Raw genomic sequence first — 17,141 nt, 5'->3', positions numbered from 1 at the left:
CGAGGAAGGTCCTAGGAAGCCAGAAGGGGTGCAAGTAGAGCCATGCCAGACCCCTCCCGGCACACTGCTGGGGCAGAACCGGGGGGGGGGGGGGGGGGGGGGGGGGCCCTGCAAGCCCTCACTCCTGAAATCAGGGTGTTGTATTTACTTTCCCCTTTTGGCAGCTAGAAGGGGAAGCCCATCCCAGCCCCTCATTGTTGTCTCAGCGAGTTAATCAGATGCCATAATCCTGTTGTGGAAATATCGGGCCTCCCTGGAAACAATGGGGAGCGAGAATATTGTGGTTAAATTTCAACCAGCTGCCTCCCTGCTCTGTTTGATCCCCGCCCGCAGGCCCGAGCCCCTGGCGAGCAGGCGGGGGACTGAGCCCCGGGGGTGCTACAGCCCTGGGGGGGCCACCCTGCGCCCCCGCCGTGCCGGGGGAGCCCCCGCGGGACGCCCCGGGGACGACGGGGGTTGCGGCGGGGCGGGGGCGCCCCGGGGAGGCGGCAGGGCTCTCCCGGGGGGGCAGGGGGCGGCGGGCACCCCCGGCGGGGTGGGCTGCGGGGCTCGGCCGGGGGGGAGGAGGCTGCGGGCGGCCCGGGGCAGGTTCCGCGGGGAGGAGGCGAGGGAGGGAGGGCGCTGGGAGGCTGGGACACGGGCAGGGTGCGGTCCTGGCGGTTCCCGGTCCCGGATCTCTTCAATTTCCCCTCTCACTCCTGCCCGGGGAGCGGAGGCAGCGGCGGCTCGGGCTCCGGCTCCGGCTCCAGCCCTGCTGACCGCCGGTGCGCAAACCGCGGGGGGCTCCGGCAGCGCCGAGCCCCGCGTCCCGCAAGCGCCCGCTCGCCTGCCAAAACAAACGGCCCTTCGCTATTTATTGCCGCCGCCGGGACACGGCAGCTCAGAGCGGGCCGGCACCGGGCAGCCGGAGCGCACCCGCACCGGGCACCCGCCGCCACCACCGGCACCCGCACCGCGCACCCGCCGGGCATCACCGGCATCACTGACACCCGCACCGGGTACCCGCACCGGGCACCCGCCAGCACCACCGACAGCCGTACCGGGCAGCCGGAGTGCACCCGCACCGGGCACCCGCCGCCACCACCGGCACCACCGACACCCGCACTGGGCACCCGCCGCGCCGCCGGCACCGGTAGCACCGGCAACACCGGCACCTGCATGGGGAGCCCCGGGGCGGGCGGCGGGAGCGGCGGCCGAGCGTAGCGGAGCCCCCAGAGCCGCGGTGCCCCGGGGCGGCAGGCGCGCCATGAAGCCGGCGCGGCTGCTGCTGCTGCTGAGCGGGTGCGCGCTGCTGCTGGCGCCCGCCGTGCGCGGGTGCGGGCCGGGCAGGGTGGTGGGCAGCCGCCGCCGCCCGCCCCGCAAGCTCATCCCGCTCGCCTACAAGCAGTTCAGCCCCAACGTCCCCGAGAAGACGCTGGGGGCCAGCGGCCGCTACGAGGGCAAGATCGCGCGCAACTCGGAGCGCTTCAAGGAGCTCACGCCCAACTACAACCCCGACATCATCTTCAAGGACGAGGAGAACACCGGCGCCGACCGGCTCATGACCCAGGTACGGCTCCGCCGCCGCCCGCTTCTCCCCCCGCGCCGGGCACCTGCGCGCACAGGGAGCGCCCCGCTCTCCGCCGGGGACCCGGCGCTGCGGCTGCCCCGTGCCTCCCCGGGCATCCCGGTGTCGGGCCCGGGCTACGGGCTGCGCAGCGCGGTCATCTCCCGTTGCCGGGCGCTGCGAAGCTCTGCCCTTTCGGCTGGGCGCGTCTGACCCGGAGCGGACAGGAGCAGCCCGTCCTGCTGCGCCGTGGAGCGGCAGCACCCTGTCCCCCGGGATGGCAGCGTCCAGCTCCGCTGCCCCTCGGCACCCACGCCTGCTGCACCCCGAGGTGCGCCCTTGTGCCTCCCGAGGTGGCAGCAGCCTGTCCTGCTGCCTTCCAACCCGTACCCTGCTGGCCCCCGAGCTGGCAGCAGCTGGCTCTGCTGTACCCCAACTCATGTGCCTCTGTCTATTGAGCTGGCAGCAGCCTGCCCTGGCGCCTCCTGAACCGTGCCACACTGCCCTCGATCTGGCAGCATCTTGCAAAGCCACTTCTGAGCTGGCTTTGCTGAGCCATTCCCTGATCGGGCAGCAGCCTGTCTCGCTGCCCCCATCCTGCTCAGCTGTATCCATCCTGTCCCGCTGTACCCAACCTGCCCCGCTGCACCCATCCTGTCCCGCTGTGCCCAGACTGCCCCGCTGCACCCATCCTGTCTAGCTGCACCCAGCCTGCTGTTGCCCCTCTGCTCTACCTACTGTCTGGCAGAGCAGAGAGCTGCCTGTTGGAGCCGAGGGGCAGAGCAGAGCCCGATGCACTGGCAGTAACTGGTGTGGGCAGAGCAGCAAGCTGGGCTCTAGGAGCAGGCTCTAGGAGCACTCTTGCTTTTCTTGTCCCCACTTGGTTGACAAAACCCTGTGCCATGCCTTAATACCCCAGTCCTACGTGTCTTGGGTGAGATGGTGAAGGGTGCCCGATGGGGGCTGCCCTCATCTTGCTACCCTTGGGGACGGGCACAACCTGTTGTTGCAAACTCCTCGCTGCAGCCAGCTTATGAGTGCCCTGGGCTGGCGGGAAGGAGGGGTGAGGGGGACAGAAGACAGCAGCAGAGGGGTGTGATGCTGGACGAAGGTTACTCTGTGTTTTAATATTGCCAGGAGAATGCCTGAGGGTTTCAGGAATGCAGATAAGGAGCCGCACGGCCTTGCTAAGAAACCTGGCCACCAGCCTCAGCACTGGGTTACAGCCTAAGCGAGCTCCCTGGTGAGGCGGGGGGGTGGATCTGGGTCTGCCCCACTGACCGCTGCACATCCTGATATGGGGCTGGCACGTGGGTGAGTGCGGATGGCTGTGGTGTTAGGTGCTGAGGCCATGGTTTCTGACCAAAGTGTTGGTAACAGTGGGAGGAGAAGCTGCCTGTGTGCTGACTTGACAGCTCTGCAACTCTGTGTGCCCTGGAGTCTGGTGCCTGAGGGCAGGGGCAGGGGTCCAGGGTGGTCCTTAGGCTGGGGACTGCAGCAGAGGGACCAAGATCCCCTGTGAGGCAGCATCAAGTTTGGGCAGTTACACAAGTCACGGTTGCTAGTCACTGGAGCCCTGGGGCTGGGCTGGAGCCTGCATCCCATGGGAAACAGCCTCGAGGATGCTGAGGAAGTGGTGAGCTCTGCTGGTCCATGCATTGGGGATGCAGGTGACATCATATTGCTTGAGTTGGAGGCAAGAGTGTGCTTCTGGCTGTGTTCTCTCTTGACAGTGCTCCCACCACTTGCCTTAACTGAGCCAGTGTCCCTTGGTACACCTGCCAATCCTACATTTCCCGCTGTCTTGCTGTGTTGTTGCCAGGGTACCTGGAATCTCCATGTTATTCTTGGGGTGCCCAAATGAAAGCTTTTACATCACACTGCCGCACAGGATCCCCGGCCATTGCATGTCCATGCACAGATGGGAACTGTGGTGCCTTGGGCAGCTCTGCAGGGAGTTGCCCCCATTGCTGTGGAGGTGGCATAGCTTCTGATAGCTTCCTGCCATCCCACAGCCCCCCGGGCTTGTTCAGTGGCCGCTGGCTGTGGGAGATGACCCCTAGATGTGGCTCTGGCACCATGGCCTGTGTTGCTATAGGTTGGGAAGGGCCATTGACCCAACTCCTTGTCCCTTCCCCCAGTGTGCTGGCTTTTACTGCTGTTGACTCACTTGAAACCTGTTTTCTTTACCCAAGTCCAAGGGTCTGGGTGTCCCAGGCAGCCGGAAGATGCCGCCTGCTTGGGGGGGGTGGGCAGTGCTGCTCTCTGCCTGCCTTTCCTTTATCGTTTCATCTTCCTCAAGAATTCCTGTGTGTTTGCTCTCACTGGTCCCACTCGGAGGTGCCGAGATAAGGCTGGAGGCAGAGCCCGCCTCACCTTTCGCTGGCAGCCTGGCCCAGGAATGTCCCAGACCCCCTTCTCTCATGGAGTCCCAAAGCCAAGCCTCTCCCTACTCCAGCCATCACTCTTGCAGCCACCATTGGTCTAGTGGGCATGGAGACCATCCTTGCAGTGGCGAGGAAATGCTCATGGAGATCTAGGGACAGGACTTGGCTTCCTTTGGGAGAAACCTCACCTCAGGGGTTCCTTGCTAATGGAAGGCTTCTTCTCCTGGCCGGCCTCTGGACATAGGGGTAGCTGTGGCCAAACACGCTCCATCCACAGTCCCTCTGCTGAGATTGTGGTCATACCTGAGTGTCTTGCATACCTCTTCTGAGATGGCCCTGGAGTCCCCACTGGCTGAGCCCTGTCTTGGAGTTGTGCCCTTCCTTCCAGACCTGCTGCCTTCCCCAGAGGGGTTTGGCTTCCCCCACAGGATATGGTTGTCTGGGCAAGAGAATGGAGATGCTAATGTTGGTCAGGTTGTCTACTCATCCCCAGGATCTCCACTGTGACACACATGAGACAGCACAAAACCACCTGGCTCAGGGTGGTGACATGGAGCTCCATCGTGTGTGTGTCCTGGGAGTGTCCGGTCACCTGTGCCACTACAGGGACAAGCTGTGTCCCCACACACACACTGTCACCACCTGCCTTCCCATGGCTCTCTTCTTGTTGCATGGCTTTTCAGTCTCCTGGCTGAGCACCAGAGCAGCACCAGGGCTGATGAGCCATGGCCAGGCCTCAGTGCCACATGGCTGAGACTGGACATCCCACTCCAGGATAGACCTCAGAGGACCCAATGGTCTATGGAGGCATTTCCATGTCTTTGCATCACCTTTCGAGACCTTGTATTCACCTCCAGGCAGGAGGGGAACCACGCCACAAAGGCAAGCGTGGTCACCCTGGTCCATGAGGATGCTATAACCCCTCTGCGCTGTGCGTGGGGAGGAGCTGGGCTGTAGCCCGCAGCAAGCACTGAGCCAGTGGACAACCTATGCCCATAGATTTCTTGGTCTCTGTGTACCTGTCTGTGTGGGCAGCAGAGCCTCTGGGCAGTCAATGTCCGTCCCTACGAGCGCCCTGCCCATCTGTGCCTGCTCCCTGCTGCCCATGCCTGCTCCCTGCCCGTTGCTGCCTGCTCCTTGCCCATCGCTGCGCATCCCTTACTTCTCTCTTCTCCCTGCCTCCTGTGCCTGCTCCCTGCCCATCCCACCTGTCTGCCCATCCCTGCCTGCTCCCTGCTTATCATTGCTCATCCCCGCCTGCTCCCTGCTCGTAGCTGCCTGTTCCCTACCCATCCATGCCAGCTCCTTGTCCACTGCCCTGCCCGTCCGCGCCCGCTCCCTCCCCGTTCGTACCTGCTCCCTCCCCGCCGGTCCCTGCCCATGCTCTGACACCTGCTGGCCACCAAAGGCACAGGCAGAGCCTCCGTCCCGGGCAGCCCGGGGACAGCAGAGTGCTCCGGAGCCCTGCCTGCCGCTTCGTGCCCCGGGCAGCGCCCGGCGAGGAGGGAGCCTAGGCAGGGTCTGTGCTGGGAGAGGCGCATGCAGGGAACAAGGCAGCCCAGGGGGGTCCTGCTAGGAAAGGCTGTCCCTGCCCCAGGGGATGGTGGCAGGCGGTGTGTCTGGCTGGGGACAAGGGTTGGAGGGTTTCGGTGTTTGTGTTCCCAGAGAGCAGAAGGGCTGGCAGTGAGGGCAAGAAAGGTGCCCAGAGCAGGAGCAGCAAAGGGATGCCTGGAGTGACTAGGGATGCAGGGGGCTTTGAGGACTCCCTGCCTGCCTCCAGCCCCGAACCTCCTTATTGCCCTTCTCTGCAGGGTCCCCATGGGGCCAAGGGCCTTGGGAGCTGCTAGTGCCATGTGCTGAGTGGCACAACAGTGGTGTTGAACGGGAACAAAAGTCACTCCCCTCCCTCCTTCTCCTCCTCCCCTTGCAACTGTTTGTCCAACACCTTCCTGGCTTATCTCCCCACACCCAGGGAGCTATGGGACGAGGGCAGAGGTGCTCCTCCACCCCATGTGGGGCAAAGGCCTGCCTGGCACTGCCCTTCCCAGGGCCTGGACCATGCCAAGCACAACCAGGTTTCTCTGAGAACAGCAGCACCCACCTCCCCTGGATGGGAGCAGATGCCTCGGGATAGGGTGAGGGCCCAAGTGTTCTGGTGGCAACCCCCTGCAAAAGCAGTGCTGGGGCAATTCTGAAGCTGAAGGTGTAGCTAGCGTCAGGTTTTATATTCCTGGCTCATGCTTGCTGTGACTGTCTCACAACACAATATGCTGTGGTGGGAAGTTCCACTGCAGAGCTGGGCATCACACGAAAACATCTCCTGCAGTGGCTGAGTTTTAGACTGATGCCCTGTTGTTTCATTTAGTGCTTCCCAGGATCAGCCTTCTGCGTGACCATGAATGCTCTGTCCTTCATCCTGATTTTATAGCATGCTCTGAGAACTCCCAGCATCTCCTTTCCAGGCTGCACAATCCTAGTCCATTCACCTGGGTTTGTGTAGAAGCTCTCATATTGCTTTTCCTACACCTTTTTCCTACCACTCTCTCTCCTCCATCCCTTTTCCAGCAGGGGAAGGGTCCAGAAATGTGGGCAAACCTCCTTGAGACGCAGCTGTGGCTGAGGGAAACAGCAGTGGAGGGCAAGGCTCTGGCACAGGCATTCAGGGATGGCATCCCTCTGCTTGCTGGGGAGGGCCATGGCATAGGTGGATAAGGCAGGGCAGTTGCCTTGCTTGTGTGACCTCTGTGGCCACGAGGTCTGGGGCTTTTGGGATCTGCTGCTTTTCCTCAGCCCTGGCTTTTCAGCCCTGCCCAGGTGGAAGGGGCTTCACGTCACACCCTTTCTGGTCCAGCACAACAGAGGTCTTGGGTGGGTTGGGCATTTCCCACACAAGCAAAGGCTGGATGCATCTTTGAGGCTACCCAGCAGTGTGTCCTTGTGCCTCAGGACTTGAGGAGTAATACCTAGCAGAGCTGTGCTGAGGACTGGGCAGGTTGTTTTGTTTGTGTCCACAGGCAGTGCTGGAGACCCTGGGAGATCCTCCCAGCTGGAAGGCAGCAGAATCTCAGCTCCCACATCCTCCTCCTGTCAGCTGAAAGACCTTGAGGCAGTGCTAATGCAGGGGAGGTGGCCTGGGAGTGTAGAGGGTATTTCACTCTGACCATGGGTCTGCTGTTCAGCAGGCTCTTCAACAAGCTGGGAAGTCAGGGAGAGACGGAGGGGGAGATGAGTGCCCTGCTGGAGTGCATACACTTGGGAGGTTCTGTGTGAAGCAAGGGGATATTGGGCACTGCAGGGAGTCTAGAGGGCACAGGCTGGACAAGGCACCTCATGTTCTCAGATCTTCCCCCATTGAACCAGACCCCAAAGGATAAGGGGACCGGAGAGTCTTTGCAGAAACATAGTAGGATACAACCTGTGGACCTTGCCTCCAAAAAGCTTTTACTGACTTTGCCACTCTGCCCTGCAGCGCTGCAAGGACCGCTTGAATTCCCTGGCCATCTCTGTCATGAACCAGTGGCCAGGAGTGAAGCTGCGAGTGACAGAGGGCTGGGACGAGGATGGGCACCACTCAGAGGAGTCTCTGCATTATGAAGGTCGAGCTGTGGACATCACGACCTCGGACCGGGACCGCAACAAGTATGGCATGCTGGCTCGCCTGGCTGTGGAGGCCGGCTTTGACTGGGTCTACTACGAGTCCAAGGCACACATCCACTGCTCCGTCAAGTCAGGTAAGGCTGGGGGGATGCAGTGAGCAGGACTGGGGGCCTAGTTTGCAGTATGACCAGGGAGCCTGGCTGGCTGGGTGGGGTGCTGCCGGGGTGGTGCTGGCTCTGATTTCCCTATCTGAGGCAGGTAGTCGGGTGGTGAGTGAGTCACACACCCGTGGCCAGCAGCGCCATGGGGCAAATTCCCCATCTAGCTCCCATAAACCTGCAGCCTGACCCATCCTCTCTACCTGCCTCCTTTTCCCACCCCATGTCTCCTTTTCCCCAGCCTGTTCCCCAAGTCTGCCCATTGCATCTGTGTCCCTGCTCCTGCCCTTGCCATCACTTAGTGCCCAGCTGCCCATGCTCAGCCCTGTCCAGCCCTGCCCTCCTCCACTGCTCTTGATCTCCTGCTGTCCAGCCCTAACTGTCCAGGGTTGGGGACGTCCAAACAGGAATGGGCCAGAGTGCTCTGGAATCATATCTCCACTGTGCAGTGTCTTCTGTGGCGGGGAACAGAGCTGTAAGGTGCTGAGGATAGGGGCAGTTGGACTGGAGTGAGGGATGATATCATTGCTGGTGGTGTTTTCTTCCCGCTGTACGGTGCAGCGAGGGCAAGGGATGGCTTCTCTCAGGCCCTGCCTGCAGCTGGGAGGGGGTTGTGTGAGGGTGCAGTCCGGTGGGGGAGCTGCCCTGCCTGGGATGCTGCAGCCTGGCGGAGGGGAGCTGCCCTGCCTGGGATGCTGCAGCCTGGCGGAGGGGAGCTGCCCTGCCTGGGATGCTGCAGCCTGGCGGAGGGGAGCTGCCCTGCCTGGGATGCTGCAGCCTGGCGGAGGGGAGCTGCCCTGCCTGGGATGCTGCAGCCCGAGGGGGAGCTGCCCTGCCTGGGATGCTGCAGCCTGGCGGAGGGGAGCTGCCCTGCCTGGGATGCTGCAGCCTGGCGGAGGGGAGCTGCCCTGCCTGGGATGCTGCAGCCTGGCGGAGGGGAGCTGCCCTGCCTGGGATGCTGCAGCCTGGCGGAGGGGAGCTGCCCTGCCTGGGATGCTGCAGCCCGAGGGGGAGCTGCCCTGCCTGGGATGCTGCAGCCTGGCAGAGGGGAGCTGCCCTGCCTGGGATGCTGCAGCCCGAGGGGGAGTTGCCCTGCCTGGGATGCTGCAGCCCCGTTCCCCGCCGAGCGGCAGAGGGCAGCAGCGCCCCACGCTCGGCCCCGGCCACGCGGCTGCCCGGGTGCGGTTGTGCCCGTGTCGCGCTGTGCCTGTGGGCGGGCTGGCGTGCGCACCCCGGCACCGTGCGGGAGAGCCTCCGCTGCCCCCAGAGCGCTCGGGAAAGGGCTGTGGCTACACGCACAGGGAAAGGGCTGCGGCTACACACGCGTGCCCACGGGCGTGCCCGCACGCCGCTGGGGTGCCAGGGCTGGTGCCCCGGCGCTGCCTCGCGTCTCTCGTGCCGTGGCTCAGCTCCCACTGCACTCTGCCTGTCCTACTGCCCTAGCCCGTGGCCAGCGGCTTGACACCCCCAGACGCCAGCCTGCCCCCCCGCGCTGACCCGCTCCCCCGTGCCGATGCCAGGAGGGGCGCGATGCCAGCCGGCGATGGAGATGGGGCGACCGCACCGCAGGAAGGGAGCGACGCGCCCCCAAAGAAGAGAGACAAAGCGTGGGCGAAGAACCAGGGCTCCCACACCACAGGGTGCCCGGTGGGGCTCGCTGGAGGAGTGGGGCCAGGCTCCGAAGGAAGGACCGTGACCGCGAGGCCTTGGGGCTGACTGGAGCGGTGGGGCAGAGCCCCTGGAGAAGGACAGATGCTCTTGAATCCTGGGATGCTCCCCTGGAACGACCGAAGAGAGATGCCACGATCCAGGCAGCAGACCAGGGCCTTGAGGCCCTGGAGAGCTTCTGGAGGCTGGCCGCAGCCCCTTGCTCCGCACTGGCTCCCCGGGGCTCTAGGTCTCCCATATTTGCACCTGATGTCATGAGGAGCCTGAGGATGCTTTGTGGAGGCTGTGGGGTGCGTATCCTGACACCCCAGAGCCATGTAGAGAGGGCAGCTGGGCTGCCCCTGCCTCGTAGTAAATGGCTTTTATTTTTGTACGGATGGCTGCGTGGCCTGTTGTATGTATTGTGTCTCCTCGTGTACCCTCTGCACTCGCACACCCCTCCATGTCCAGTGCCTGTGCCCCCTGCTTCTGCCAGGTGCCCCTCTCAGCCTCCCGCCAGCCTCTCCCCACAGCTCTGCTGCCTGCCCAGGGGTGCGGGGTGCAGGATTTGGGACCTGGCCTCCAGGGCTGGCAATGGGGCAAATTACCGCACCTCATCTGAGCAATAAAAGGATTCTGTCCCAGAGATGAATGCCTCTTTTCATGGGCCTGGGAGCTGGGATTTTGCTCTGCTTGAAGCTGGGAAGGGGTGGGGGGCAGTGCCATCTGGGTGGGTACACTCAGGGATTAAATGGGGGAGCTGGGAGAGGAACTGGGAGCTCCAGGCTGGGAAAGTGCAGGGCCAGGATCAGAACCCTAGATGAGATGCCTCTGGCAGATAGTGGTAGAGCATCAAATAGACACTAAGATGGGGGTTGCCAGGGCTTGGGGGAGCTGAACACCATTCCTTGTGATGCCTTGATTCCCCTGTTAAGTGCCAGGATGGGCCCCTGGTGGTGCCAGGTGACTTGCTGCATCTTTTCATCTGGGGAGGGTTGGAACCACAGTGCCACCATCCCAGAGGACAAGCTGCAGAGAGTTTGGGTGCTTTACCCTGTGGCAATTGCTAGCAAAGCCCTGCCTAGGAGGCTGGTGGCATTTGCCTGATGGTGGATACAGGCTGTGACACTTTCCTGCAGCTCAGAGAGGGGTTTAGCTGGCATCAGTGGTGCAGGGGTGTGCAAGTGGGAGAAGGGAGCAGGGCTGCAGCATGGGTTCAGGGAGTGCTGTGGTGCTGAGGGAGTGCACTGCACCCTGCACTGTTCCTTGCAGCATCTTATCTGGTGATACTCAGGCCCAGAACTGCAGGGGATGGTGATGCTATGGACATGCAGAGTGCAACAGGGTATTCTGCTCCTTAGCCTGCCACTGATTCAGGGCTCTGCCTCCACTCTTTTGAGCTTTGGGTGCTCGCTGGCACTGCCTTGCACATTCAGGGCTCGCTGTGCCCCACTCCCTCTGCCAGGTGGGTTTCAGGGCCTGGCTCTGCAAAGAAGTCCCTGTGCCCTGGCACCGCAGCGGGAGCAGGTTCTGTAATGCATGTCTCGAGCCTGCAAGTGCCACCCTTAGCGACATGGTGGCTGGGGGAGCAGGTGCCCAGGGAGGCCAGATTGGTGGCTGGGGTGTGTAGGGGACACGTACACATTGGTGATGCCAGGGCAGGGTTATCGCCAGGTGGGCAGAGCTGAGAAGCCTGTGAGGGTCTGGAAAGGTGATGCTGGGGGTCTGGCAGATGGGTAACCCTCCTGTCCTCTCTCTCTCCCCACGCAGAGCACTCGGCAGCTGCGAAGACAGGGGGCTGCTTCCCTGGGCGGGCACTGGCAACTCTGGAGAATGGTGCCCGGACACCACTGTGGGCGCTGCGCCCGGGCCAGCGAGTGCTAGCAATGGATGGGGCAGGCAGGCCCACCTACAGCGACTTCTTGGCTTTCCTCGACAAGGAGCCCCGTGCCCTCACCTCCTTCCACGTCATCGAGACACGGGAGCCGCCCCGGCGCCTGACTCTAACGCCCACCCACCTGCTCTTCGTGGCTGAGAACGCCTCTGCGCCCGCCACACAATTCCACCCCACCTTTGCCAGCCATGTGCGCCCTGGACATTTTGTGCTGGTGGCGGTGGGGGAAAGTGGCTTGCAGCCTGCTGAGGTGGTGAGGGTGTGGGACCGGAGGGATGTGGGAGCCTACGCCCCACTGACACGCCACGGGACACTGGTGGTGGATGGTGTGGTGGCCTCATGCTTTGCCCTGGTGCAGGAGCAACATCTCGCGCAGCTGGCCTTCTGGCCATTCCGGCTCTATCACAGCCTGGTGGGATGGTCGGGGGTGCAGGGGGATGGTGTGCACTGGTACTCAGGGCTGCTCTACCGTCTAGGTAGGCTGCTCCTGCCCCCCGACAGCTTCCACCCTCTGGGGGTGCCCTGGGCAGAGAGCTGAGGGTGCATCCCAGCTGGCACTGCTGGTGGAGGTGGTGGCTGCAGGGCAGCTCACTGGGGGCCAGCACCCCCTCCCAAAGTTGGATGCCCATGGGGAGCTGCCTCTGGCCTTGCCTGCTCCAGGATAGCCACCTCCCAGTTGAGGGGCACCGGAGCTCCCCAGTGTGCCTCCTCCATGCCCACAGCCCCCTCCTTATCCCCTGTTCCTGGGGGCAGTGGGAAGGCATGAAGGGCATCCACCCTGGTCATGGAGGTGCCCCCGGCTGGACCCACATGCTGCTATTCATGAGTGTGTGTGTGTGATGTGTGTGTGCGTGTTGCAGATTAGCTGATGGAGATCTGATAGAGGAGAGGAGAGGAGAGGAGAGGAGAGGAGAGGAGAGGAGAGGAGAGGAGAGGAGAGGAGAGGAGAGGAGAGGAGAGGAGAGGAGAGGAGAGGAGAGGGAGTCACTCCAGGAGTCACCCAGCCTGGCTGCACCCAGTGGGGGTGCTCTAGGAGAGGGACTTCAGGGCCCTTTGCTGGTAGGCTGGGCAGGAAGGCAGGAGATGTCATTCCCGCCTCTGGGACATGGCAGCTGGGAGGAGAGTGACGCTGGTCCTGAGACTTGCCCTTAGTCCTGACTTTGGGTGCAGGGGGGCACCCAAAACCAGCATCTGTATACCTGAGTAGGGTTGGAAGGGCCAGCATGGCTCTGGCACAAGACCTGTGACTCGATGTCACAGGTGCCACTGGAGTGAGAGGCTGGAGAACAGGACCCCAATCTCTGCCCAAAGCCAGCACCGTAGCCACCTGGCTGGGCATGCCTGTGGGGACACTGTGACAGCACAGGGGGCTCTAGTTGGCATGAGGGGAAAGCAGATGTGCAGGCAGGAGAGTGTGAGTGCCAGCCAGTCATCGGCATGCACTGGTGGGAGCAGGAGTGAGAACAGCAGAGGGGAGGAAAGTGGCTGGGGAGAAAGCACTCCCTCCCTTGCTTTTCTGGCATCCCATCCTGAGCTGGCTCAGCCCAAAACCATGCCTTTCCCACTTCAAAGTTAAAAAACCCTCCCCACTCTCCAGACCCTGCCTGGCCTGACCTCCCCAGCCCTCCAGCACCCCAAACCCTCAGGGTAACTTGTTGCTGCTCACCTGCTCTTGGAACCAAGGGGGGGCCCCATCATAGCTGCAGCCACAGTCATCCCCCCAAATCCTACCTAGAGCCTCAACCTCCCCTAGCTCCACATTAGCAGAGATGAGGGGTCTAGGGGGGAGAGCTGTGACCCACATCCACGCTGCAGCATCACGCGTCTTTATTTATTTATCTGCTTTTTGTATGTACCATAGATGGGAAGCAGCGTGGGCATGTGCGGGGTGAGATGGGAGCGGGTGGGGGGCAAAACTGTTTGGTTGGGGGGATTTTTTTTTTTTTAAAAAAAAAAAAGCAGAAATTATTTAAAGATTATTTTAAAGCACCGTTTTTATGGTGATTGTCGTCCAGGAAGAAGTGAGAAAGTGCAAGCGCAGCCAATGACAAGTGTATTTTTGTCTCTTCACTGGATGTACCTTTCCTGGTCAGGGACACAGACCAATAAATCCATCGTCTCCCAGGTGGGCACTCTGAGCTCTGGTGTGGGGAGGGCAGGAAGGGATCAGGGATACTTGGTGCCCATCATAAATAGAGCAAGCAGGGGCAGAGGGCATCTTGCTCTTCTCTAGGAGCAAGAAATTTCCTCCCCAATGCCCACCACCAGCAAGGGCAAGCTCTCCCTCCCCACTCCCTCAAATCCAGAAGAGGTGGGAAGCCTCCCAGGGGTGATGAGGAGGCTGCAGGAGTGACCCAGCCTACATGGGACCAAGGTGTCACCAAGACCACCTGGAAACTAGGGCAAGAGGAGCAGGATGTAGGAGAGGGAACAGCCACTATGGAACTGCCAGGACACCTCTCCATGCCAGTCTGGGCCCATCACCCCACCACCCACCTGTGCTGGGACACCCTTCCCCATGCTCTCCAACAACTGCTAACCCAGTGCTCCTGGAGAAGATGGACCTCCTGCCCTGCATGTCAGTTTTCAAATGCCACTTTAGGCTAGTGCTGGCTAGTCCTCTTGCCCCTCACTAGCCCTGTCCCCGCTTTACCCCATCCCCATGCCAGCAGAAGGAAAGATTACCAACTAGCACCCTACACCTATCCCACCCATGCACCCCTCTGCACACCCTGTCCCATCTCCAAGCCTGGTCTCCTGGGGGGACTGGGAGTGGGGTCCCCTCAGAGCTTTCCCCAGACTCCACAGTATGGCGGGTGCAGAGCAATCCAACAGCAGGCTGTCAGCAAGGGCCTCATCACTGTGGCTAATTTAAGGGCTCTGTGAGGCGGCTGAGCTAATTTAATTAGGTTCTTATTACAGAGAAGGACAAATTGGTCCCCAGGGGGGCCGCGGGGTCAGGCTTTCAAGAGGCACTCTATGGAGTGAAATTTCAATCAGGCTGCTGTTGCAGGCGTGGAGGGGGGAGCCGGAGGCAGAGGTTGGATGGGGAGAGGATGTGTCCTTTGAGGTGCCCCATGGCATTGTGTATGCCCCATTTTCAGGCCCAGGTTTTTATGGTATCATTGAGTACGGGCTAACAGCTCTTTGCCTCATTAGGAGGATGCTGCAGGGTTTCAGGGTGGGCTGCTTTGGGGTGGAAGTGGAGAAAGTGGAGAGGTCCTGGCTATAGGCCAGACCCAGGACAGCGAGAAGAAGGGGAGACACCCATAAATAAGATTCTGGGGTCTTTTCCCTTCCTGAAGCCCCATTAACTCCACCCTTGGCCCCATAAATCCCTATGGTGAAGACAGTGAGGACAAAATGATGTTCAGCTGACAGACAGGGTTTATGGGGAGCTCTTCCTCCTCTGGATGCCCCCCTTTCTAATCACTCAGGCTTGGGAGAACCAGAGCTGCCTGGGGGCTGCCCTGCCGCTTGTGGGCGCCTGAAGCAATCCTGTCTCCCAGGGTGCCAGTCTCGGCTGGGTGGTGATGGATGGGGATGCTAGTGGGTGGCCGGCAGAAGGGTCGAGCCAGAGGGTACCACAATGGATGTCTCATCATCAATTTGTCCTCATTACCATGTGAATGGTGGGCGGGAGGGAGAGGAAGGGCATGTGGCGGCAGAAGAAACCCCCCACATGCTCCCATCTGGGGTAGCATGTCCCGCCTCTCCATCCCTCCAGCCCTGTCTGAGCATGTTAAACCAGCCCCAACAGTCCCCGGCCCCAAATTCAGGGGAGGAGAGGTACGGCCCCCTATTCAAAGCCTTGAAAAGGCTACAGCATCCGGTGTTGTTAACAAGAGGGGACTCCAACCCCTCCCCGCCTCTCCCGTCTGTCCCTCGAGGAGGCCCTTCTGCTGTGGTAGCACCAGCCAACCCTGCTCCCAGCCCCAGGCTGGCACGCTGGATGCTGGGGTCCTGCCGTGCGGGAGAGGGAGGTGTGGGGCGCTGGAGCTCAGGAGTGGGAGCAGAGCACTCTGAAAGTGCCTCCTGTTTGTGGGGAACTGCAACTTCAAGCATTGTGGGCAGGAGGCAATGGAAGGGTGGCGGTCCCATGGGACTCCAAGATCAAACCTTCCCCACGGAGGGGGTGATAGTTCCAGGCAAGGAGATGTATTGTCCCCATCATCCGAGAGCTCTGGGTCCAACCAGGTCCCTATGGCCTGCACTGTCATGGTGATGGGGGAGGTCACCCTGAGATATCTGGGTCTGCAGGCATCAGGACAGCAGGTTGCAGTGATCCCCATCCTCACCTATAGCTGCCCCCCAAACAAAGCCGAGGAGAGAGTGTCCAGCTTGGCTCAGCTCCACATGCTGCCCACATTGTAGGCCCACAGAGGGAGCCCGTACCAGCCTCCTGCTCTCACTTGCATTAGCTTAATTTAGCCTAGCGGATTTTTGGAGTGATGCTTCTCTGGAGACAGTGGCAGGACCCTGCCCTCTGCAGCGCTGTTAGAGTGGGGGTCCCAACACCCTGGTCCCGGGCCTAGGGCAGCCCCCAGAGGGCACATGGGGTGGCCTGTCCTGCACCCCAAATGCCCCAGTCACCTCCTCCTCTGCCCTGAGCCCCCCAACTCCTGCCTCTCTCTCAACCTTCTGTGGCACCCAAGAATGGGGACAGTGTTGGGAGCTCCCTCTCTGCTACAGGGGCTCCCTGCCTCTCCCTAGAGCCCTTCTCCCCGTGCTTGGCAGCTTCCTCCAGGCAGGGATGAAGGTGCTTTAGCAGGCAGCAGCCTCTGGGAGTCACACCACACCCCGCTGTGCCTGGACAGACATGGACAGACAGGTACACACATCCACCCACCTGTCGCACATATACCTTTATCCCCGGGACAGACAGATGCCCACCACCCCACCAGTTGGGCTTGGAACACCCCTCAGCTCTCAGCATCATCATCCATTCCTCCAAATTATTCACTTTCCAGACCGACTACTTTGTGTGCCAGGCAGTGTCTGGAGTACCCAGGTATCCCTGTGCCCCTGCTCTCTGACCCCTCTGGGATCTGCACATGGGGCACAGTGACAGCATGACGACTGTGAGCACCGCAGGACACAGGCACCCTGGAGCAGTGCCCACCTCTGCAGCCGTGGCCACACCACATCTCCCAGGTGCAGAGAGCGTCCTGGACCCATGGAGAAGGCAGACACCCTCTGCCCCTGCCCCAGGGTGAGCTCTGCCAGCCCTCCCGCTGGAGGGGCACCCTCTAGCTCCCTCTTCCACAGCATGGCATATGGACCCAACACACTGAAGCCCACCTTTCCCTTCCCGTATCCCCTCCTTGGGCAGCAGGACACACACAGCACCCAGAGACAGGGGTGATGCTCGTGGTCCCCACCCTCTGCAGGGAGAGCCAGGCAGGGCGTTTGGGGACAGCACTGGGTGTCTGGCAGCAGGCATTGGCCACCACCTCACACATGGTCTTGGTATGAGACGAGGGGCTCCCAGCACCACAGGAGCAGCCAGCAGCATACGGCATGGGGGGGGAAACCCTGCAGCCATCCAGCGCTGACCTTTGGTGAGAGGCTCTGGGGTGCCCTGAGCAGCAGGACGGGGGTGTGTGAGTATGCGTCCCTGTGTAGGGGACAAGTAAGAACCTAATCAGGGTCCTTTTCCTTAATAAATCATTCATCTTAATCCAACGCCCTCCCTCCTGCTCTAATAACTCCCGGTGCTGGGCCCCACAGCCACAACAATGTGGCTAATGGAACGATTTATTTTCATAATGGTGCTGGTGGGGAGAAGGGGCGGCCGGGGTGGGGGCAGCACACTCCGGGGCAGGAGTTTCTAATTAGTGAATGAAATTTGATGTAAGGCTGGAGGAAGATGGATTCGCTGCCTGACAAGGGGCCTTTCAGCTCGTCAAAGT

The 17,141-nt window shown here is 61.4% G+C and overlaps 1 protein-coding gene across 1 annotated transcript; it reads left to right on the top strand.

The window, feature by feature from the left end:
- The first annotated feature begins 587 nt into the window (after positions 1 to 587).
- IHH (Indian hedgehog signaling molecule) lies at positions 588 to 13,244 on the top strand. Its single transcript, XM_054070645.1, has 3 exons — positions 588 to 1,549; positions 7,403 to 7,664; positions 11,106 to 13,244. The coding sequence occupies exons 1-3, from the start codon at positions 1,247 to 1,249 to the stop codon at positions 11,765 to 11,767; spliced, it is 1,227 nt and encodes a 408-aa protein (XP_053926620.1). The 5' UTR covers positions 588 to 1,246; the 3' UTR covers positions 11,768 to 13,244.
- Positions 13,245 to 17,141: the final 3,897 nt, after the last annotated feature.

The sequence above is a fragment of the Cuculus canorus genome, chromosome 6, assembly GCF_017976375.1.
Source record: "Cuculus canorus isolate bCucCan1 chromosome 6, bCucCan1.pri, whole genome shotgun sequence".
Classification (NCBI taxonomy): Eukaryota; Metazoa; Chordata; class Aves; order Cuculiformes; family Cuculidae; genus Cuculus; species Cuculus canorus.
Note: the sequence above shows the minus strand (reverse complement) of the source record. Positions and strands in the feature narration are given on the sequence as shown.

What these genes read in the sequence shown, in the direction of transcription:
- IHH (XM_054070645.1), top strand. Translation starts at nt 1,247, where the DNA reads ATGAAGCCGGCGCGGCTGCTGCTGCTGCTGAGCGGGTGCGCGCTGCTG. An exon ending in CCGACCGGCTCATGACCCAG is followed by an intron (nt 1,550 to 7,402) that starts GTACGGCTCCGC and finishes TCTGCCCTGCAG; the next exon opens with CGCTGCAAGGACCGCTTGAA. An exon ending in CCACTGCTCCGTCAAGTCAG is followed by an intron (nt 7,665 to 11,105) that starts GTAAGGCTGGGG and finishes CTCCCCACGCAG; the next exon opens with AGCACTCGGCAGCTGCGAAG.